This window comes from Camelus ferus, chromosome 23 (genome assembly GCF_009834535.1).
Source record: "Camelus ferus isolate YT-003-E chromosome 23, BCGSAC_Cfer_1.0, whole genome shotgun sequence".
NCBI classification, from domain to species: Eukaryota; Metazoa; Chordata; class Mammalia; order Artiodactyla; family Camelidae; genus Camelus; species Camelus ferus.
The window spans coordinates 24362670-24387073 of record NC_045718.1 but is presented as its reverse complement, the minus strand read 5'-3'; the positions used below and the strand labels follow the sequence as shown (position 1 = coordinate 24387073).

At 37.0% G+C, this 24404-nt stretch overlaps 1 protein-coding gene across 1 annotated transcript in view; it reads left to right on the top strand.

Moving 5' to 3' along the window:
• The window catches only part of HMCN1 (hemicentin 1), a 399750-nt gene that overhangs the window by 223422 nt on the left and 151924 nt on the right, over positions 1–24404 (top strand). Inside the window, 10 exon segments of the mRNA XM_006185542.3 lie at positions 398–528; positions 685–832; positions 2798–2924; positions 5238–5392; positions 13361–13639; positions 14147–14428; positions 15149–15257; positions 16266–16435; positions 17640–17794; positions 21493–21616. Coding sequence (XP_006185604.2) covers positions 398–528; positions 685–832; positions 2798–2924; positions 5238–5392; positions 13361–13639; positions 14147–14428; positions 15149–15257; positions 16266–16435; positions 17640–17794; positions 21493–21616 — 1680 coding nt within the window.

Sequence of the window (24404 nt, the reverse complement as noted above, 5' to 3'; positions counted from 1 at the left end):
TCATATACGCTGTGTCATTTTACATGAATCAAAAGGGTATGTACGTTTTAAAATTTGTTGGATATTGGCTTCCAAACACTGGGCAATATTCACTCTTATCAGCAAATTAGTGAGTCCCACATAACTTGAGACTCTAGCAGTTTGCATTTTGAGTGGTATGTGGAATAAATAGGTCCTCCCTTAAGTTTATCCTTAATTCAGAACCCTGGAATAATAAAGTAGAAATTCAGCCAGGGTTACTTGTAGGTACATTGGTTAAGACTTTTTATTTTATAATAAAGCCTTTTTAACTATCAAATAAATACCTCAGAATTTGCTTTCTAAAGTCCTTTCTAAAGAAACTTTATATAGAATATTTATTTTAAACTATCTGACTACAACTTCTCTCTTTTTACAGTTCCTCCAGTAATTAATGATAAAGACCAAGTGACAAATGTGTCCGTGTTGGTCAACCAGCTGACCAGTCTCTTTTGTGAAGTTGAAGGTACTCCATCTCCCATCATTACGTGGTATAAAGATGATGTGCAGGTAAATGGAGACATCCAGATATGCATAGTTCCTTGCCTCTGCCTCTGAAATAAGTGTGACTTTCTTATTAATAATAATATTAAAATTTTACTTCAAATTTTAATTATGCATTTTTATTAGGATTGGAAATAACACTGACCCTTTTGGCCCTAAAAGGTGACTGAAAGCAGCACCGTTCAGATTGTGAACAATGGGAAGATATTAAAGCTCTTCAAAGCCACACTGGAAGATGCAGGAAGATATTCCTGCAAAGCAATTAATATTGCAGGCATGTCTCAGAAGTATTTTAACATCGATGTCCTAGGTAAGGGAAACATTCTTTTAAAAGACTGCAATTTGGATGTGTTTCGTATTTAGGATCACACTGACTATGTTAAAGAGTAAAGAGATGAAAAATAAATTGATAAGAGAAATACCATTCATTTTATTTTATTATTATTTTTGTCTTCAATATTTAACTAGAACCATATGATACAGAAAATTTATGGGTATTATTATTTTTCATACAGCAACGTCTATAGGTATTTAGAATTATCTTGTGCATGAAATAGTAAATTACTGCTCTTGTCAGTTTCTCTACCAAGGTGGACAGGAAACTCTGGAAAGTAACTATTCTGGATGATACAGAGTAAAATTCATTCATGCTACTGACATCTCCTGAAGCTGCTAGGTTTGCACTTGAACCTAGGAAGATAGCAAATTCACTTTCCCCTGCATTCATTAGCTCCTATGACTAAGTTATCTCAGCCCTGATTCTAATTAGGGGGAGAGAGAATGCAGAGAACATGTAACAGCTGTAATAAACTGAGATTTAAAACATTTTAGATGTCTTACTCATAATCATAAATCAAAAATTTTATAAGTTTAGTTTGTGAAGTTATATTTGCTGATTGAAGTTTACTTTGTGATAAAATGATTCCTTCCTTTTCAATATTTTGCTCATCAAAATGGGCATGTGGTTTGTAAGTCTGAAGTAAAAGTGAGGTCTGGGAAGGATGCTGCATTAGAATCACCATTCATAAACTGCTACAACATAAAAATAACCCTTCTCATAAGTCTCAAAGCCTAAAGCACTTTGCATTTCCTCTGCCAGAATCACCATTATCATATTCAGGTATAGGCTCTAAAAACAAACTTAAATAATCTTTTCTGTCATTAGTCTCATTGACATTATTTCTCTTGGCACCCATTTGCTCTCAGTACTTTTATTGCTGTCTGTGTGCTGAAGACTCTCACATTTTTATCTCCAGCTCAGACTTCTCTGAGCCCTCAGACTGTAAATCTAATCTTCCCCACAGTATCTTGGCTTGAATATCTTGAACATTTACTGGTGCTCTTCAGTGGTCCCCACCATAGGGACCAGCACCTCCATCCATCCACTTGCTTCCACCACAGCCTGGCACTCCTCCTTCCTACCTCCCTCTCCCCGACTGCGTAAGTCTGTCCACATCCTGTAAAGTCTACTTCCTAATTCATGCTAATTGTCTACCCCTTTACATTTCCACTGTGCAAATACCATTTACAGCCTGAATTAATATCACAGCTTCCTGTCTGTTGCCCTTCATTCACTCTTTGCCACTGGAATCTGCTCTTCATTCAGCAGCCAGTGTGGTCTTAAAACACAAATCTCATCACATGCCTCCTCGATGGAAACCCTTCAGGGGGCTGGTGGTTGCTCTGAAGATGAAGGTCAAACACCTTAACATGATGTGAGGGGAGAGGATTTGAAGGTCAAGGAAGTTTATGAGAGCTCCTTAATATGCATGATAATTCCGAGAATGCAAACTAGAAGAGTCTTTTCACATGGTATCTCATATATAATGTAAGCCTAGGGGCTCTTTAAGAGAAACAAGGGTAATAATATATTTCAAACAGCACTATAGTGTAATCTGTAGAATTTGAACATTCTAAGATTGACATTGATTGTGTCACGTAGAATGTATAGCAGTAGTAAATTTCATTATATGAGCTTCACTGCTCATTTATATTTTAAACTCCTTTTGTACCTTGACTTAATACTCCTCAAAATGAGTTCTTTACTCTCGTAATTCTTCCAGGTAATTGTCCTGCTATCAAATTTTTCATGAATGTGTTCCTATATTTGAACTTGATATTTGGGTCCACAGATGTGCTGTGAAAAGGAATTATTGTTTGATACTTTATTTTTAACATTAAGAGCTTGTTGAAATACTATAGAAATCATTATCTCTGTCTCCCCACTTTTTTTTGCTAAGTCATAAATTTTCATGATAAAATGTCTTTGTTCAAGTTCCACCCACCGTAATAGGTGCCAGTTCCCCAAGTGAAGTCTCAGTTGTCCTCAACCATGATACCACCCTTGAATGCCAGGTCAAAGGCACTCCCTTTCCTGTTATCCACTGGTTCAGAGATGGCAAGTAAGTACCTTTTCTGTGTTTGTTGCAAGAATCCAATTGTTTGGAAGTAGATGTGGATTTTCTCCCTCTTAATTATCTTACCACATAGAATATTATTAAATGAACATGAAGGAAAAACAGTATTTTTCCAAAAATGGCCTCACATTTATGAATTTAGGAATTACAAGACATGCCAGGAACTTATTTTAGAGACATAGAGGAACTCATATTTGTTACATACTAAATATTCTGCCCAAAGGCTAAGAATGAAAATACAGAGATAATTTTGTCTTTACATGGAACTGTTTGAATTATTAAAAAAGAGAATTTGCTTTTGACAGCAAGATGAATACTTAAGCAATTAGATGTTTCCCAGACTTCAAGTTCAAGGGCTGCTGAAGTTTGCCCGCACTGACACGGCTGCGATGGTTCACGTTGCTCCCGAGGTCTTATCACAGTATGGTCACAGTTTGTGTATTATAATTTCTACGAGCAGGTGTCTAAGGCCTAAGTAGCAAAGAGTAAAGTTTTGCAGTGTATAAAATAAAGGATTGTATAAAAACTTTCTATACAGCAGTAAGAAAGACAAACAGCATAGATGTGTGGTGGGTATGAACAGGCAATTTAAAAGTTACATAGTTAAACAGGAAGTGTGTTAAAAGATGCTCTCCTTCGATAAGTTGGAGAAGGTAAGCAAAGATAATGGGATTTGATTTTTCACAGATCAGTTTGGCAAAAAAAAAAAAAAAAAGCAGAGGTTTGAAAAATGTCAAGCATTGGCTTAGAGTGTGGGAAATTAGGATACAGAGCTCTGATGGGATAACAGAAATTAGTACTCTGCAAGACAGTGTGCTGATATCTGTTAAAATCTAAATGTTCGTATGCTATAATGTAGCAGTTACACTTCCGGCGTCTAGGACAGGGAAGCCAGTCCTCTGGTCCACAGGAAGGCTTGTGCGGTAGTACACCCTGAAACACTGTGATGGCAGAAAAGTGAAAACTGCTTAAAGCTTGACATTGGGAGAATGGTAGGTGACAGATGGCATTGTCATATGCCAAACGCTAAGCAGCAGCTAACTAAAAAGAGTAAGATCACACTGTATGTACCAAAACTATCTCTACAGCTATTGTCAAGTGAAAAGCAAAGTAGAACAATGCCGTAGTACCACTTACGTATAACAACTGTAGGTTTCTTCAGGAATACATTTTTGGGTGAAAATGTTTAGAAAAACATGTGAAAGAACACAAGCCAGACTGATAATGATAACACGTCTAAAGAAAATGCTTAAATTAGGGGTAATAAACCAAGGAGACCTTTTCTTATTGTACTTTTTTGTTTGTTTAAACTTTGTTACTTGCATAATTAACCATCAATGAAAGTTTTAAAGTGACTTAAATTTGAGTAGTATTATCAAGTATTTCACTTCTTTAAACAGTTCAAATACATGAAAGTATGGCATATTATTCTCTTAGCTTTAGAGAAAAAGTGTCGTACCAAGGAATAGTAAAGTAATTTTCTACCACAGGAAATTAAACATGTTTCCATTTAATCTTGTAGTCCGTTTCATGGCTTATTAATATAGCAATGCATCATCTAATTATTTGTCATGTGGCTAAGTCACTGCAGCTTTTTAAAAACTAGCTGTGGGTCTTCCTGAAAGGTAATGGATTTTAAAGGCATGACTCCTAGGATACCGTAGATTTGAATGACTGTTATGTTTTATGTATTAAATAAAGCTGCTGCCAAACATAGAGTATTTTATAGTTGTTAGTAAATGACTCTGAGTTGTAGAAAAAGACTTCCTTGACAAATATATATGAGCTGCTTTCAGCATAAATATCTTCCAGTTTTTATGATTATAAAAGCATTCACATTTATTAGAATATCTGCTTTTTAGAAAAGTTGGCATGATCATTGTCTTTAGTAAGTAATAACCATTCACTCTGTTGTGAATGCTTCTCCAGGTATTAAAACATTGGTTTAAAAATAATATTGCTTGGCTTGAAGCTCCTGTACTCTTAGTTTTTCTCTTCTGAATAATGGTAGAAATTTTGGCTTATGTGAACCAAAAAAGGCGGGGGGAATGAATGAATGAATGAAATTAAGTTTTCTATGAATATTATTCAATGATTTAAGTTTAACATCAAGAAACGTTTCATCTCAAAGGAATACTTAATCATATTTTGGGTTTTTTTAGATTCATACTAAAAATTTCAACTTTGATTCATAGTTTTAACTTCTCATGTCTTAATGATTTCTGTTGTGATTAATAAGAGAGAAAACATTTAGAAAAATAAAAGTAGACCCATGGAATAAAATTTTATTTTTTCTAGGCCTTTATTTTTGGGAGACCCTAATATTGAACTTCTAGACAGAGGACAAGTTTTACGTTTAAAGAATGCACGAAGAAGTGACAAGGGGCGCTACCAGTGTATCGTGTCTAATGCTGCTGGCAAACAAGCCAAGGACATAAAACTGACCATCTATGGTAAGGGTGATTTTCTTATGCTTTTTATTATCAGTTCTCATTATAAATTGAAAAGCAAGGTGTACTCTAATGTTAACTGCTGTTTTATTCAAGACTAAATAATTTGGAATGCTACTTACTTTCGAAAAAAGAGCCTATCCTCATGTGTTTTAGGCTAGAACATTGCATCCAATTTTAATGCATTTTATCATTAAGAATGGATTTCTTCAAGGGGCCTAGTGATTTTTGTATGACCTCACTTAAGAGGTCAAGTATTCCCTAATTTGTTAATATATACATAAATCAAATGTCTATATCCCGAAAGGGTTTTAAAAAAATTCTAAAAAGAGTAAAGATTCGTGAAATAGAAGGAAAGCTGATGGGGTACTAACAACTCACTCTGTTTTCATTACACGTTGGCCTTCATTCAGACCACGTAGGAATACTTGAACTGTTTTAGGTTTTAGGTTGTGCTGCTGTTTTCTCTGTTAAGTCCCCATCAGAGATACGTGGCCCTTAATTTTACTAAAATTCTCAATATCCCCGGAGGAAAGTGACTGCCAAAGTCATTTTATTTATTTATGGGCGGAGCCATGGGAAGGGACATGAGCATTATGTTACAGGCTTGAAGAATTATGCAGTAAAAAGGAACAGAACTCCTTAGGCCAATTGTGCTTACTGTGGCTTTACCTGGTGCACTGTCTTCTATCTTTCTACAGCACTATGACACTCAAGGAAAGTTTAGATCCTTCAGGAATGTCACTTCCTTCACAGATACACACTACTGTATATAAAAGAGATAAACAAGGACCTACTGTATGGCACAGGGAGCTATATTCCATATCTTGTAATAATTTATAATGGAAAAGAATCTGAATAAGAATAGATGTATATATATATATAATTTATAACTGAATCACTTTGCTGTATACCTGAAACATTGTAGGTCAATGCTACTTCAATTAAAAAAAAAAAAAAAAAGAATGTCGCTTTCAGGATCTTCCCAATCCAAAGCAGTCACATAATCACTCTCTGTTATGTTGTCCTAATTTCCCCCATAGCACAGATCCCTGTCTGATAGTTTATTGCTTGATTTTGGGTTTACTTATGTATTCGCTATTTCTCTCCAAGGAAGCTAAACTTCATAAAAGCGGGGCCTTGTTTAGCACATTCCCTACTTTAATGTCTAATACACAGTAACTCTCAAGAAATATTTGCTAAATGAATGAACTTTCTAGTGATAAACTGTCCAATATGGTAGCCACCAGCCACATGTGGCTGTTGAGCACTGGAAATGTGGCTAGTCTGAATTGAGACAAGCTATACAGGCCACATAGCAAAGACTTAATATGGAAATATAATGTAAGATATCTAAGTAATTTTATATGGAATACATCTGAAATGATGATATTTTAGATGTATTGGACTAAGTAAAATGTATAATTTTCATATTTTTTAATGTGACTACTAGAAAATTTTAAATTATGTCTGTAGCCTGCATTATATTTCTATTGAACAGTGTTGATCTGGTCATCAGTAAGAACTTGGGCTTCTGAGATAAGCAGACTTTGGTTCAGACCCAACTTCTGCGACTTACTAGCTTTGCAACTTTGGATAAATTGCCTAATACTTCTGAGCTTCAGTTTCTTCATCTGTAAAGTGGGGATAATATCACCTACTTAATACTCATTATTGTGAGGATCAAATGCTAGATACTTACATGTATTACCTGGCTTATAATCAGAGTTCAATAAATATTACTCATTTATCATTATCTATTTAGCGGTTGTATTGTCTTATAACCTGAAATAGAGAATATAGCTTGATTCTGTATAACTTCACTGAATAGTCAATCTCCCTTTTTTTAATGTTAGTTGTCTTTATATAAATTTAAAATAGCTTTCTTAAATAAAAGAAATTTTATTTAATGCAGGCTTTTAAATCATTTCTATTTATAAAAAGAAGCCTGTGGAAGCAATCAAGTCATGAACAGACATGTCCTCCAAAAAACAGTAATGTAACTGGAAGATTAGGTACACAGGCATCCAAGTTAAACAGAAGTGTTATTGCTACCCCTGGCCTCCTACCAGAAACAGCCTTTTAAACAATAGGTGCAATATTTCCCCAAAGTTGTTGAGTAGTCTTCTCTACATTGTTGTATTGTTGCCAAAGTCTGCAATGAATGCATTTTGGTAATTCAGTAAGACTCCCATTTCCATAGGACTTGGGTTCTTTCATTTCAGATCCTCTTGTTCACTCTGTATGATGCCCTCAGGCACCCAGAAGAGAGGGCCCTATAATGATTAAACTTCTGAGATTGTCTCAGATGAATGGCATTGTAACATTGTGAAGTTCTAAGTATTATAATTCAGGAAATAATACCATTTCCTCGGTAGCAAGCTCATCTGCACCGCTGAGTGGGTAATCTTAAGCTTATTTTATTTCACTTGTGAACATGCTTTTATGTCTAAGAATAAATGAAACAGATGCCATACTTAGGCTAACTCGAGGAGTATTTATGTAGATTTCAGATTGAGACTGTGGTTCACACTGTAGTTGATTCATCCATTTTCCTTACATACTAACATGGAGGTGAAGCGGCTGGGTAAATGCACCTGAAAGGCGGAAATGCACGTTGGACCTGAAAAAAGGAAGAAATGGAGACAAAATATGAGTGAAAAATAAAAGAGATGGAGGGGGGGAGAGGAGGTACAAATGAATGGAAAAGAAAAGGTAACACAAGAGCTTTTAAAAGCCTACAGGGAGATTGTGGAAATTCACACCTAGTAGTTCTGAGGCAAAGATTTTTAACCTGAGGTCCATAGATAAGTTTCAGAGGTCTGAGAGCTTCCCCAAATGGTGTAAAAGTCTTTGAGTGTATATACATGGTACATTTTAATGAGCAGTGGGTTCATAACATTTATCTGTAAGAACCTTCCTCAAACGGAAGTATGGATTTCAGAAAAGTGTATATAATTAACTTGAAGCAGGAAGCAATATTTATTTGGCAAATTTAAACAGTAGATGGTATGTTGTTCTGCTTTCAATTGGAAATGCTCTTTGAATAATTTTTCTCAATTTCATAAATACAAACTTTTTAAATAGACCTTTTCAGTACAAATGATATTCCTTTGTAAAACATTTTAGAGTAAAGGGTTGTTTAAACCTATGTTCTTTATTAATGTATCACCCAACCAGTTAGGCTAGCCAGCTTATTTAGACAATTTGAGCCAAAAGTTTGATACACATTTCCAGATTAACATATGATATAAATAGTCTCAAATCAAAATCAAAATTTTAAGTGTGAATAAAATGCTCTTAAGATTTCAAAGTGGTGGCTTGAATTTACATTAATTATAGCAGAACTTGACAAAGTTTTTTTTTATAAAGGGCAAGATAGTTAATATTTTAGGCTTTGCAGACTGCAAGACAAGATCGGGGTACAACAAAATAGAAATAAATATCTACCAATTGTTTGATGAAATTCTTTTTTTCTGGTAATTTTAAAAATTGTGAGAGAAAATATTTGCAAACAATGCAACTCATGGCTTAATTTTCCAGAATATACAAACAGCTCATGCAAATTAATAACAAAAAATTTTGTAGAAGTTTTATAATACAAGTCTATTAACGAGAATGGAGTTCTTTGGGGGGGATAACATTTTACTTAATTGGTGTTCAAAATTAATGATTCCTGTCACCAAAATCAAATGCAAAACTTTGTCTATTAAATGCTGATTTGCAATGAGATTTTATGTATTTCATCTTTGAAAATGTCTTTTCACAAGAATAGGTACTGTCCAATGCTGGTGTCAGTTTACAAATATATGATTTTAATTGGCCATATTCATTACTTAAGAGGCATTTATAGAATTCTATTATATTCTCTTGATTTGGCTTTCAGCATGCTATTATACTGCAAATTAACCTATTCCAGTTGAAGATTAGATGGAAGGTCTTCATTTTCAGAGATAAATGGACTGTCAATGTGGACATTTCCTTTGCATTTTCATCAAGGTCTGACAACACATTGTAGAAACTGAAATTTAAGCTCAGAAAATATATTCATTGCAAATTTGTAGTGGAATTAAGATCTCGGTTTTGTTTGACAGCATGGGAAATGTGTGGAGCAGCTTAACATTATTTGTGATTCAAACAACAGAATGACTGCCACGGTATAAATTTTGCAGTTCAAGTGCTATTGTATCTGGTAATTTTAGATTGAATTCATTAAGAAACATTGTCAAGTTTATAGCAAAATCAAATTCCAGAATCATTCACTATTTAATAATAGTCTTTATGGACAGTTCTTCTCTTTTAGAAAAAATTCAGTCTCAGTTCTTAAGTTCAAAAAATTAAAATATAACTTTACCACCATGAAGTAGACTGCTGTATGGTAGGATGAGAGCTTCTAATTCTGACAAAAATTCATGGAACTGATGATATTTAAGTCCATAAGAGCAAATAAAATGCATCATGGACCGTGCTGGCTCAATAACACATGAGTATTTTATACAAGTGCTTGATGATGAATCATACAAGGAATAAAGATAGACTTTTACAATTTTATGTTTGAATAAATTTTTGTAAGCTTGTCTAAACCTTTTTCTGCCCCACAAGTATTTTTATCACCATCAATTGTAACACATCTTAGCAGATTCCACTCCAGATTGTAAAGAATAGTGGGGTTTTTTTCAACTTCTTTGAAAATGTTCTCTTCTGTAGTTATTCCATGCAGACTATTCTTAGAGGCTAATTCTTCAGTTTCTTCAAACTTGGCATTGATTCCTCAAATAAAAAAACAACTAAGCAGTATCAGTAACATCTGTCAATTTGTCAAAAGCCAAGAATTACTATTCAGAAAAGTTGCCTTTAAAAAAAAATTGACTATTGATATTGCTGTCAGTGTTCTCAACTCTTCAAGCAATTATTCTCATGGAAAGGCTGATAATCTTAAAACAAATTGGTTTCTCTAGACACAGTTCTTTGGCGGGTGCAGTCATTCCTGATTTAATTACATTGCTGTTGGTAAATGGCTTTCCTTGCTTGGCTAACAAATGAGCCACTCAGAAACTTACTTTGATTGTAGCCTCATTTTGACTTTTTATCTTTGTGAGGAAATTCTGCTTGGTGAGACATTCTATTTTACATTATCGAATTTATCTGTTATTTTTCTTGAATGGGAAGTACAATGTTGAGTGCTTAGTCTAGTAGTGTTGGTATACATTGCATTCTTTCAAAACAGGTACAGTGTTATTAAAAAATAAAGGCAGTACTTTGCCATTTAATTTGATTGCAAAATAATCCACGCTGTGATGTTACATTTTAAAGCCCACTTTTCTCTTTTCGTATTTTGATGGGAGGAGTATGCACGGTAATTAAAATAAAAACAAATTTCTTCTGTATAGCACAGGAAACTATAGTCAATATCTTCTAATAACCCCTAATGAAAAAATATGAAAATGAATGTATGTATGTATATATGCATGCCTGGGACATTATGCTGTACACCAGAAATTGACACATTGTAACTGACTGTACTTCAATTTAAAAAAAAAAAGAAAAAGTAAAATAAAATATCACAGTATGGTGATATCTATGGCACTTGAAATGCTGTCAGGTAATAACTGTGTCACTGAAATTTATGGTGAGCTGAGCAACAGTGAGAAGCAATGAGAACACCACATTTGGTATTTGTTGCAATGATGTAACTCTGCCATTGTAGAGTGAAAGTAGCCATAGGCAAGATGTAAACAAATGAGCATAAGAGTAGTCCAATAAAAAAATTACGGATGCTGAAGTTTGAATTTCATATAATTTTATGTACCATACAATATAATTATTATTTTGATTTTTTCCAGTCATTTAAAAATGTGAAAATGATGCTTAGCTCAGCATCTCCCTGCTTGGCCTGTGGGTTGTAACGGACTGCCCTGGTCTATGCAGTAAACCACCTTATAGAAATTCTCTACCATCAAATTTATTTCTACCGTCAAATTCACCTCACAGTACAGGCATACTTTGAGGTTATTGCAAGTTCTGTTCCAGACCACCACAATAATGCAAATACCACAATAACATGAGTCTCACAAATTTTTTGGTTTTCCCAGTGCATGTAAAAGTCATGTTTACACTACACTGTAGTCTACTGAATGTGCTACAGCATTAGATCTTTAAAAAAATGTACATACCTTAATTTAAAAGTCCTTTATGGGTAAAAAATACTAACCATCATCTAAGCCTTCGCAAGCCATAGTAGTCACGTTAAAATTGCTGACCATAGATCTCAACAACAAAAATAATAATAATGGAAACGTTTTGAAAGATTGATAGAATTACCAAAATGTGACACGGAGACATGAGGTGAGGAAATGTTGGGAAAATAGCTCCAGTAGACTTGCTTAATGCAGACTTGCCACAAACCTTCAGTTTCTGAAAAACACAGTATTTGTGAAGTGCAATAAAGCAAAGCAAAATAAAGCGAGGTCTGCTTGTACAGTAGATCTTGCCTTCATTTATGTGTGAGGAAAAAAATATGTATATGAATGTTTGTCACTGTGAACTAGTTCTAAGAACAGTTATCAGAAATTACTGGGGAATTCCACTCAGCACCCAGATACTGTTTCCTACTATCCTTTCCTACTAAAAACACCCAGGGCTTCTTAGAGGAATAGTTAATTCTGGGCTGGGGCTGGGAATATATCACATGAGCCTGGAGCATGTAGTAGGGCCAGAAAGTAAGAAAGGACAAAAATAATACGATGACATGAGTATGTCAAAGGGACCTAGGGCCAATTGGAGTAACTCCCAATGGCCAACACTGGACTAATTTGAATAATAAAATAAATAATGTAATATTGGATTACAACCCAAAGTATAAAATGTTTCCATGAGTCCATATTGATATAAATAAATAAATTAGGGAAGAGAGACAAATCTCCCCTACAGAAGAATTCCAATAAACTATGTAAGTATTCCCCTCTCAAAACATAGCCTCCCACCCCATATGTATGGACTAAAAGGAATGATTCTTTTCAAAAGAAAGGGCAAGAGAGTAAATTTATAGCAGAGAAACCTAGCAAAACCTGCCTCAGCCAGGTTATCCAGGTTAACATCATTGGGGATTAGTTGTGATGGTTGTGTGTTCCTTTGACAGAATTGATGAGAATGGCACTTCGCCTCTGTGATGGTTCTTCCAAAACCCACAACCCTGGTCCAACCATAAGGAAAATATTCTATTCTAAGACAAAAGTGTGTTAAAAAATGGAGGCACTCAAGTTCAGGCGCATGCCATGTGATTTAAATTACTGCGGCGATAGCACAATCCTGGAATCGTCATGTCCAGAATATGCAGCAGGGCCTGAGCCAGCCAACTTGTTTCCCCAGCAGCACAGTCCTCATGTGGTGTGAGAGGCCAGGCACGTGGCTGCCGAATTGTGGTAGAGACACATGTAGCCAATTAGATGAGTAAAGTTGAGTGAATGAACTCTCGGTGGTTCCAAAAAAAAAAAAAAAAAGAAGCAAAGTTAGACTCCACAGCTATTCCCAGTAGCTGGTTCTGAAAGCACTTGGGCCTTTTGAGTTTCCTGGGGAGGGTGCATGCGGTTGTACCTCATCTGACCTTCTTGCTCCCTTGGCCTGATTTTAAACTGACTGTATTTACTCTGAGTGGGATTTATTTTGTTGTGCTTTGTTTGTGAAACATAACTTTCCTAGTTTACTCTAATATGATCTGCTGGACTGAAATGAACCCCTGAATCTAAAACTGACTTTCTGCTTTTACTGAAATCTGAAACCCAGAAGGAGAGGGTGATAAAGATTGTTTTGGACAAGAAAGCCAACTTACGATCAGTAGATAAATCACAGACTTTCTGATTGTCTTTAATTCATATTTACTTTAATGCATTGTTTCAACATCTATAGCATTTTAGATTTTGATGCAGATGCTAAAGCTTAGAAGACTTGTTTCTGTTCTGAAATCTTTTGTAGTTCCACCTAGTATTAAAGGAGGGAATGTCACCACGGAAATATCAGCACTGATCAACAGCATAATTAAACTGGAATGTGAGACACGGGGACTTCCAGTGCCTACTGTTACTTGGTATAAGGACGGCCAGCCAGTCATATCCAGCTCTCAAGCACTTTATGTTGATAAAGGACAATTTCTTCATATCCCTCGAGCACAGGTCTCTGATTCAGCGACATACAAGTGTCAAGTAACCAATATTGCTGGAACTGCTGAAAAATCATTCCAAGTGGATGTCTATGGTACGGAAAAAAAATATATGTTTAATTATGTGCCTTTCTGCCTTTGCTTTGTACTGTGCCAACTTTCATTTGATTCACTAATCAGTCCCTGATGGGTTGGGTTGCCTTCAATATGCATGGATAGAAATTGGAAGGATTTGTCCCCTGATTTGGAAAAATATTTTTAAAAGCTAAGGTGAGCAAGAAGTGGTCCATTCATTTAGTCAGCCATTTGCCCATGGCACTTGGGCATCTGGACCATTTGGTTTTCACGGAGAAGGTAAAGTAGTTGTTAGGACTAAGATCATTCTCTACAGCTTGTCCTTTATAAGCCAGACACAGTATAGAGAATCCCACAGCATTTAGAATAGTTGCAGATCAGCTGAACCAGGAAATTCTTTCCTCAATAGCTCAGAGGGAGATGAACACGGAGGCAGTTTCTAGAGTCAAACTTCATGAGGAAAAAAAGCCCCTATATTTCATGAGGATTTCATGTAACTGCCTGAAATACTCCTTTTTTCTGCTTAGTTCCTCCAACGATTGAAGGTGACTTGGCTATGCCTCTGAATAAGCAAGTGGTTGTTGCTCGTTCACTGACCCTGGATTGTGTAGCTGCCGGCAACCCCACTCCAGTTCTCACCTGGTTGAAAGATGGTGTACCCGTGAAAGCCAGTGACAATATCCGCATAGAAGCTGGTGGGAAGAAACTAGAAATCACAAGTGCCCTGGAGGTCGACAGGGGACAGTATATATGTGTGGCTACCAGTGTGGCAGGAGAAAAGGAAATCAAATACGACGTTGATGTCTTAGGTAAATGAGGATGCTACCACCTGTATTCTCATATTCATAGCAAGACCTGTCTAGTTGAGTTGATGCTTTTGTGTTCATGGAATTACAAAACAATCTTAGAAAAGATTTAGTTACCTGTTTAACTCTGGTCTACACACTCTGTGGTGATTTTATTACCAGAGTCCCCTGATCTAAAACCCCTCATAAATCTTCAACTTACTCTGATAGGTATACCTTATACGTATATAGATGCTTTTTTACATCTCTGATGATATCTGATTGCAGTGAATGACAACGTGGTCTCTTGTCATGAGCACTCTGCTAACCAACAAGAAGCTTAGCCTGTGGGCCTTGGAAAGTCATTTTGCAGCCTTGAGTCTCTGTTTCTTTATAAACTGAAGGATTTGAATGCTGGCCCAATTTTTGAGGTTCCTTTCTCTTATTCCTATGAAAATAAACAACGGAAAATATGAATCCACTTTATATTCATATGGCATCAGCAGCACCATAGTACTAGATGAACTGAGAAAAATGCACAGTGGGTGAAAAGTATATTTATTGATCCTGGCAAATGTATATTATATAAAATGTACTGAACAATACATTTCAATTCCCCTTCATGTACTAAATGACTGTGATGCTTGTCAACCTCCTGAAGTGCAGCTTAGTATTTCTTAAAGTGATGCTCTTTTTTTCTCTTGTGTGCATTTCTTTGTATATTACATCCCTGCTGTTTTCTAGTGCCACCAGCCATAGATGGAGGAGATGAAACATCTTACTTCATTGTGATGGTTAATAACTTACTGGAGCTGGATTGTCAGGTGACAGGCTCCCCTCCACCAACTATCATGTAAGGGTTTTGGTATGTCTTCTAAATACCTCCAACTTCTTTATTTGAGTGTTTTAGAGCTGTCTTGAAAGAGGTCTGTGTCATTAAAAAACAATTGTATAAAATTATACTAATTGATTCCCTCTTTTAAAAAGCCTACTCTGTATACAGGGCAACTTTTACTTGATACTCGCAGGGCCCATAAATCTGCTCAATTAGAATTCATTATATGCTCTTAGGAATTGCATTTTCAGTTCATAGAGAGACTGTGAGGCAGTAGCTATCAGATCTTCTTGAGGCACCGAAATGTTTAATGAACAACTAAATATAAGTGTACCAGACATATTAGGAAAATAGAGGAAATTAGCATACATATATAATTACCAATTCTTTTTTCTCATTCCTCCATCCACAAAGCATTTCTTGAATACTTACCTTTCATTTCCATCATGCTATGGGATGCACAAAAGAACAGATACTCAGCTAACTGTTGGAATAAAATATGTTCACACATAATTATAAAACTAAATGGAGAATGGTAACTCATAAGAGATCAAAGAGTATAATGCTATATGATTTCAGGGTTTTATTTGACAGCGTTTGAGGATTGTACATGTTTTGCTGGCTAATATTATTTAAACATTTGAAGTGAGTAATAATGTAGGGGTCTCTTTGTGTAACCCATCTTTAGTAAAAGAATGAAGAACTCTACATGTAGTTATTGGGTTCCAACAATATGCCAGCTTCTTGGTTAGGCCAGGTTTCCTTTTTCTTTTTCCCATTTATAGTTTATCGAATGAGCCAATGGGAAATTAGGCTGGTACACAATTGAGAATCTACGTATGTAAAAATGTATTCCATATACATACACATACATATATCTAAATATGTAAATCTGACATATAAATAAATCCAGTTCCTCCAAGATAGACGGATTGATTGATTAAGGATCATAGTTACTTAAAATATAATTAGGAACATAGTCATTTAAAACATATCTCCAGGCTTCTTTTCGCCTTATTTCTATAGGTGGCTGAAGGATGGCCAGCTGATCGATGAAAGGGATGGATTCAAGATTTTACTAAATGGACGCAAACTGGTTATTGCCCAGGCTCAAGTGTCAGACACAGGCCTTTATCGGTGCGTGGCGACAAACCCTGCTGGAGACCACAAGAAGGAATTTGAAGTGACAGTTCATGGTATGCTGAAGTAGGGACAGGAGCATTATGCTGAAGATTAAGTTATGCATCATTTCAGTATCTAGTTCAGATCATAGCTCAGTAATCTGGATAAATCTTGTGTTGTGGAAAGCAGTACAGATTTGGATGCAAATCTGAGTGTGAATTTGGATGCAAATTTGAGTTCAGTATTGGAAAATTTTAAGACACTTTACTAATACAAAAGACTTAACCAGGAGGTACCATGTGAATGAATCGAGACAGAATTTAAACGGTAGGAAGTATATTCTGCATAGAATGCCAGGGTCTGAGGAATGAGACCAAAGACGATGGAAGAGACAGGCAGCAGTTCCCAAGTGAAGGGGTGTGTCAGCTTTCAAAGGTCCAGCCAAAACAGGAGGGAGTGTGAATAAAGTCATTTCCAAAAATGGAGGCTGAGGGTGTTAGGCCAGATCCAGGATGCATAAGTGCATTCACAGAACTGGCAGGAGAGGGTTAGAACCATAAATCGAATGACAGAGCAGCCCTCTGCCAGAGTATTATGTGTTGCATTTGCCAACAGACCTTAGGAAGGGAGGGACTGGAATGAGAAAATGAAGAGCGTTTGGAAGCCACAAACAAAGGTTTCTATGAACATCAACTTCATTTTTCCCAGGCGGACTGTTTTTTTTTCCCTACTTTTTCAGTCCCGTGATGGAATACGGCTAACCCTGTTTCTCAGTCTCAGTTCCAGTTCCTAAGGGAGGGAACCTGGCAGACCCAGCGTAAATCAAGTTACCATCCCTAGATTTAATCAGCCTTGCTGGAGGCAGCGTCATGTGGTATAAATACGGATACTGGAAACCCACCCTGATTTAATGAGGTAGTTCTAGAGAAAGGGAGGGTCATAATAGATTGGGAAAACACACCAAAAGGTTGTAAGCTGAACATTCATGTGAATTACAGTTGCTGTAAATACATTTCACTTATTCTTTGGTGAATTAGAGATCCATAGTTAAGAAATAAGTAATCTCTAAAGTTGCTGAAAATTGTAAATGAAATGCGTGGGATGAAATTACTTTGTTTGTTAAAATAGCCATTTGCCCTTTTCTGAGGTCTAAAGTTTCAGGTTCTTGGATAGAGACTTTTAAGTGATCCACTGATGATGGTTTTTGTTCCCTCCCTCACTTCCTTTTTTCCTGCTCTCCTTCTTTCCTTCCTCCTTTTCTCTTTTTCTTAAATCTAGTTCCTCCAACTATCAAATCCTCGGGCCCTTATGAGAGAGCCGTAGTGAAGCACAAGCCCATGGCCTTGCAGTGCATAGCCAGCGGCATCCCGCACCCATCCATTACCTGGTTGAAAGATGGCCAGCCTGTCAGCACTGCTCAAGGAAACCTCAAAGTACGTATGACTGTTACTTTGCCCAAGATGAAAAAGCTGTATATGGCGGTATCACATTCTCCTTTCTTAATTCTGGATTTTCCTGCTGGACAGATTTTGCATAAAACTTACTAAAATAGTGTGTGTTTTCCTTAGGGTTTTTTTTTTTTTTTTTTAGAATTTAACTGAATATTTTGATTTGAAGAATTGAATTAAAGACTAATACCTTGATCTTAACATAGTAGTTGGTATTTTTGTTATTTCAATTCATGCCTATTTTGACTGTTAAAAACCTGGTGGTCTCATGGATGAAAGGTGCATCAGTACTAAATCAGAGCACCCCCAGTATGTTCACCATTGACTAGGATTAAGGTAAAGTTATGTCTACGTGAACCGAAGTGAAATTGTTTTGAAAAATATAGTTTCACTTGTTTATAAATTTCGAAACAGCAGAAACTCCGTCTCTATGAATAAGTTCACTTCAGTATCCTGCATACTGAGTACCGTCCCTGGCATATAACTATATCTCAGTACATATTTGTTGAGTTAATAGATCACAAACCTGAGTAATCTAAATGATATATTTAAAATAATTAAAAGATTTTGCCACAAAGATCAAGTTAATTGACTAATGTGGGCTTGAACTTTGCTTGAGGTAAGTTTCAGTAACGAGGGATGTGCCAAGCTCTTTTCCTAGCGGAAGTGATGGATATCAGTTCATTTATTATTCCTAGTCCAAATCCAGTGGAACCAGTCTCATACATGTGTGCTCACAAAAGATGCAGTACCCAGCCTTCCAATGTAGTGCAGGTAAACAACTGTTTACCTGGAAGACAGACATTTATCATGGATTCATATAAAAGTATAATTGCAAACTGTGATAAGTAAGTTTAAGAGAAAGTATAGAGAGATTTAAGAACAGAAAATGAGGGAAGCCTTTGAGCATGGGTCGGTTTGCAACCCTAGAGCTTCCCGGGTGTAATCCGAAAGCAGCCCCCATTCACAGAGGGCAGAGGGAGAGCTAAGAAAGAGACACAACACTCCAGATGGGTAAGGGGCAGGTTTAAAAGCAAGGGAACTTACTTACAAGGCTTGTCTTGGGGGGGTGGGGCTGTAAGATGAGTAGCTCTCCACACCTGCCCGTGAAATTTTAAAAGTTTATGTGAACTGTCAGTCACATCCCCTACCAGGATGGTCTCAACACTGCTATTTCAAGGCTGTGTGCGTTCTGGGGCAGCTTCTGGCACAGAGAAGGCAGGTGGAGTGCACGTTCCAAGGACAGGGGAGAGGGTGAGGAGCCTCTAAATGCCGGGGACCAGCTCACAGGTCATTGGGGCAATGACCTCTTCCAACAGTTTGAGGGTAATTTATGGAGAGAACCTTTAAGCAGAGACCTGAAGAACATATAGGAATTAAATGGGCAAATTAATAGGAGAGAGCGGAGTAGAATCTCTCAGAGAAGACGTGGAGGGGCAAACAACTTAAAGTAAAGGGGAGCGTGGCACCTCTTGAGATCCGGAATGCAAACCAGTGGATTAGGGAACTGAAAACAAGGGCAAGTTGGTAATAGAGGAAACCAGAGAGTGTGTAGAAGACATTTAAGTCGTGCTTATGATTTTATTTTAACTTTAAAGCCTGTGGGAGCTTTTTGAACAGCTTTAAGAGAAGAGTGTCTTGATCAGGCTTGAGTTTTTCAGTAGTTACCTAGGCCCGTTTTGGAGAATGAATTGAAGTAGTCGAGAGTAATTATGTGGAACTCAATGGAATTTATTTGCATTTGTCTAGGAGAGAAGAGATGGAAATCTGGACTCCCATGCTGGTCATGGAGATGAGGATACATGGATATACTTGAGAGTTATTTTGATTAAATCATTAGGGCCTGGTTATAGATTGTGAAAGGTGAGGGAGTGAAGAGCATCAGGGAAAGCTCAGAGGAGTCCATCCCACGCAGATGCATAGATAGTGGTACCATACGGTGAGAAAGGAGACTTCGGAGGAAGACAAGTTTGAGAGGGAAAAAAAACTGTGATTTGAATTTTAGACTTCTGGGGTTTGAGTTGACCCAAATAAAATAAACTAGTGGAGATGCCAGGTAGACCATTGAATAAATGATTGGGAGCTGAAAGGATAGCTCTGGCGGGGACACTGATGCATAGATGATATTTGAAACCATGGACATGGATGAGTTACTGCAAGAGCAGAATAAAGAGTAAGAAGAAATGGGAGAGAAAACGGATCCAGTTCAGAGTCCTAAGAAATGCGGGCATTTAAAGGCCTTGTGCAAAAGTCCAGAAGTGAGTGTGAGTATATGAATGTGCTGCTTCACGTGTTGAGTACAGTGTGGCTGGAGAAGTAGTTAAGTGGGAGTCTGCGTGGAGTGTATGGAGAGAAGACCGTACGGCGTCAGAATGTGGTAAGCCTGGAGGCCTATGCTGAGTTCAGGTTTCATCCTGGGCAAAGTGGGGAGCCATGAATGAGCTCTGAAGAAGGACTTGTAAAAAGATCAAATTTGCATTTTAGACAAGTTATTCTGGCAACAGTATGCAAGACAGATTAACAATTTGGGAGGTCGGAGACACTGGAATATAATTTAAGGAGCTATTATAATCCCACAGTGTCTGTGAGAATGGAGAGAGGGGACGTGAGAAACATAGAGCGGTCTAATTAACAGGAGATTTGATATGGGCTCCGAAACCCAGATGCCTGGGGGGAATAGTTGGTGCCATTAACCAAGATTGGAAACACGCAGTGAGAGGTGGGTTTAGAGATACAAGCAGTCATAAGCTTTGTTTTGAATATGTTAAATTTCGTGTGTTAACCTATTCAGCAGACAGCTGGAAGCTCAGAAGAGAAGTTGAGGCCAGGGCTGTAGACTTCAGTCTGCACAGGATTCTTCATTGAAGCCATGGGTTTAGATGAAAACTAATAGGAAGTTTCCTATAACAGGACAGGAGGAGGAAGCAGATTCCGTAAAGGAATCTACTAAGAAGGTCAGAGGATGAGAACTGAGGCAATGTTGTGTCTTCACCTCCCAGAGAACAAAGTGATTCAAGGAGTAGGAAGTCAGCAGTGCCAAGTGCTATACGTGGTAGAAGAGAATATGAGTTCACTGCATAGGCTGCTGGATGCTGTGCCTTGAAGTTACTGGTAACCGCTGAATAATCGGTTTCAAAGAATAACGGCTAAATCACCAGTTCCAAAATGGTGGAGGCAGTGCAGTGCGTTTAAGAGGGAAACAAGGAAAACCAGTCAGAAGGGAATTTATCTGCGTTTCCGTTCCTTATATTTTATAATTTTTATTGTTTTTCTGGCCCTCATGACCATTTAATCAAAAAAATTGTTGTTTTAAAACTATTTATGAAGTGTTATATAAATGTAGCCATGCTTTTTTTTTCCCAAATAGTTTAAATTTTCCTCACATACCTCATAGTTTCAGTGCTAAAGTCTTTTATTCAGTGAAGTTTTATGACTACCAGCAAGCTAGCCTTAGGTTATTTTATTTTGTGTTTTCCAATGAACAGGAAAAACTTTTCAGTCAAAATAGTCTATTCTTTGTGCATGATGAAGTGATCTGGCAATAATCTATCAGGAGGTAATTAAGATGCTGGCATAAAAATGTGATTAGCTGTTATGAATTTAAATGTTTGTCCACCTCAGCAAATGTCTTCAAGTCCAAGTGTGAAGTACAAAACGCTGCCGTGCTTTCTGCTCCCAATTAGATACAGTCTTCTGGGCGAGTTCTACAAATTGCCAGAGCCCTGATGGAAGATGCTGGCAGATACACGTGTGTGGCTACCAATGCGGCTGGAGAAACACAACAGCACATTCAACTGCATGTGCATGGTAATGGCATCACCACAGCTTAACAAAAGAATATTTCTGTGGCTTTTTTTTTTTTTTGACACAGTGGGCTCATTTTTGTTAAATTGTAGTATAAAAGAAATAAGTATTTATTTTAGTCTGTATGGAAAAAATGTCTTTTTTATGTTATTATCGTCATTGCTCATATTAAGGTCTTCAATTTTCCACAAATAGGATGTGCTAGGGCTCATAAATAAATAAACACACTACCCTGTGTTTTAAATTATTTGAATTCTGTCAACTGATAACTTTGTACAGATGACTCTTTCTGAGAAGACAGCTGCGACAGGGTTTTTCCTTAGCATTGTTTGTGATTTTCTTGCCTGCCTATGAGATGGGTTTTACGAGTAGAAGCTATCCTTGACTCAGAATCTTCTCTCATGCACTTTAATAAAAAGTCTGGGTGGCCATGGAATACCCCATGGATGTTACCACTTCCCAATAAACTTGAAAGACTATCTGAACTTGAGTTTAAGACTTCAGATCTCTGGAGACCCATCACAAGAGGCCAAGAACTGCAGGCTTGGACTTTCCTGATTCAGCCAAGGATATTTGCAGAGAGCTGGCCAAGATCCCTGCATTCACGTTACTCATTTTCTCTAATTCACGTGATTGCCTATTAAACCTTTTATTCATTTATTCATTCCATCCTTTCATTCATTCATATAATTACTGCACCTTTACTGAGCAGTCTTACTCTAGATTCATTCATTTATTCCATCCATTCATTTATTCATATATTCACTGCATTTACTGAGCAATCTTGCCCTAGGAGAAACCTCAGAACTTAGCTTAATTCCAGGTATACAGTAGGCAGTCAATAAATATTTAACAAATGAAAGAGTAAATAGTAAGTGAATGAAGAAATTTAACATTGAATTCTATTCTGCTTCTTCAAATATTTTCTTTTATTTAAATCACCCCATTAAAAGATTCAGATCATCATTTCTCTAAATGTTTCCAATCAACCAGCTTATTCTTTCCCTGGTTCTTCAAATATGAGCACCTAATTTATGGATGTCATACACACAAACCGTGCTCCTTAAGAGGACCTTTATATTGTCATTGAGTAATTAACTTAAAGACCACTATCTGGCTGTAACCATCTTGGAACTGGATCACCATACTTGAGGGTTTGGGGACAGGCTGACCCTGCTCTTCGGTGAGTTACCTTGAATTTATCTTGTTTCTCACAAGGCATTCTGTTCTTTCTAGTGTTCTTTGGCAGCTGTCTCCAGCATATGTTCAGACCTCCCCTTCTGTCTAAGACTGTGCTTGGGGTGGACTTGCTCTCCTTCCCCATTTTCCTGCCCTGAGTCTCCTTCTCTCCTCCTTGTCTAGGCTGTTTATCTTCTCCCTTCCAACAATTTCAGTCCTCACCTGGTCTCCGTTGTTGGCTGAGTGGAAATAGTTAAGTGGGACGGCATGTGTCACAATCATCTCACACCCTGGAGTCATGCCGACCGTGGTTTAAATTCTGTGCTAACTGTGGTCTGTGTAACCTTGAGCAAACCATTTAAGTTCTTGAGAATCTGACTTAGAGTGCTTTCAAGATTTCAAAGTATTAGGTGTAAAATATCTCCAACTTCTACTCTTTCAGGAGTTATCAAAAAGAAGGGTGTTTTGTTCCCTAGACTGGTGAAAATTACTTAAATACTCTGTAGTGAAGAACAGAATTTATGTCACCAGAACTGGGAAGAACCAGACTTCAGTGTGTAGGGCTCCCAAACTTGTGTCCATGAAAGTCATATGTATTGCTTGTTAAAAATGCAGCTTCCTGGGCCCATTCCCAGATCTGAAACAGTATCTCTGTTGTAAGTGGTCTATGCCATTATGTGGAGGAACATTGGCCCAGACTCTGAAGGCTGGCCTAGAGACTTGTCATTGTAGTCAAGAATGACTGAAAGCCAGAGTCCATGAAAGAAATCAAGTATTCCATCAAATATGGAGCAACAACAGAAAAGAAAAAGAAGAATCAATACCTAAGAAAAATGCAAGCCTAAAAACGTGCTGTCTGAATATGGTTACAAAAATGTTCCACCCACCTATGTGGAAAATCATCAGAGACAGGGGTAGCAGTTTGGAAGATGTCTGGGTTAGTGTAAAAAGAAAGACTGTAAGCATTTATTAAAAACTACCAGATGGAGATTATAAGGCAATCTTGATACGAATCACAAATAGAAGTAAAATATGTTAGTGCGTTAATAGCTGAAAATATATTTCCTCTAATATGACCTGGACTTGTCTGGATAACAGTTCATCAGCCTGAAGGGAGAATAAATGATGAAGTGAACTTCTGATCTAATACTGATTGTGATCAACCTGGAGGAAGTAGTCATGTGACAGGAATGTGGACAGAAAATGGGCGTATCGTTTTGGCAGTCATTGATGGCATTGTCACCTTGGATGCAAGTGGCTCCAAACTTGACTCTGTCCTCTCCAATACTTAACAATTTCAGTGAGGATTGGAGGTGTTAAAAAAGATGTAGGCATTTCTAAGGGATTAGTTAATGACAGATTTCAGAGAGACCTCAGAGGTTACAATGACAAGTTTATCTGATGTGAAGAATTATGTAAGAATAGGGTGGAAGAGTGTGGCTTAAAGATACCACACATTGAAATACTTGAGGTATTAATGGCTTTCTCCAATTGCTGTAGATATTATAATTCAATTTCATAATAAAGCTAATCAATCTCAGAAGTCAGTGATAGAAGCTTACAGTAGCCATTACTCTCTTACAGTCTGAATGCTTCCACAGTGTTGTATCTA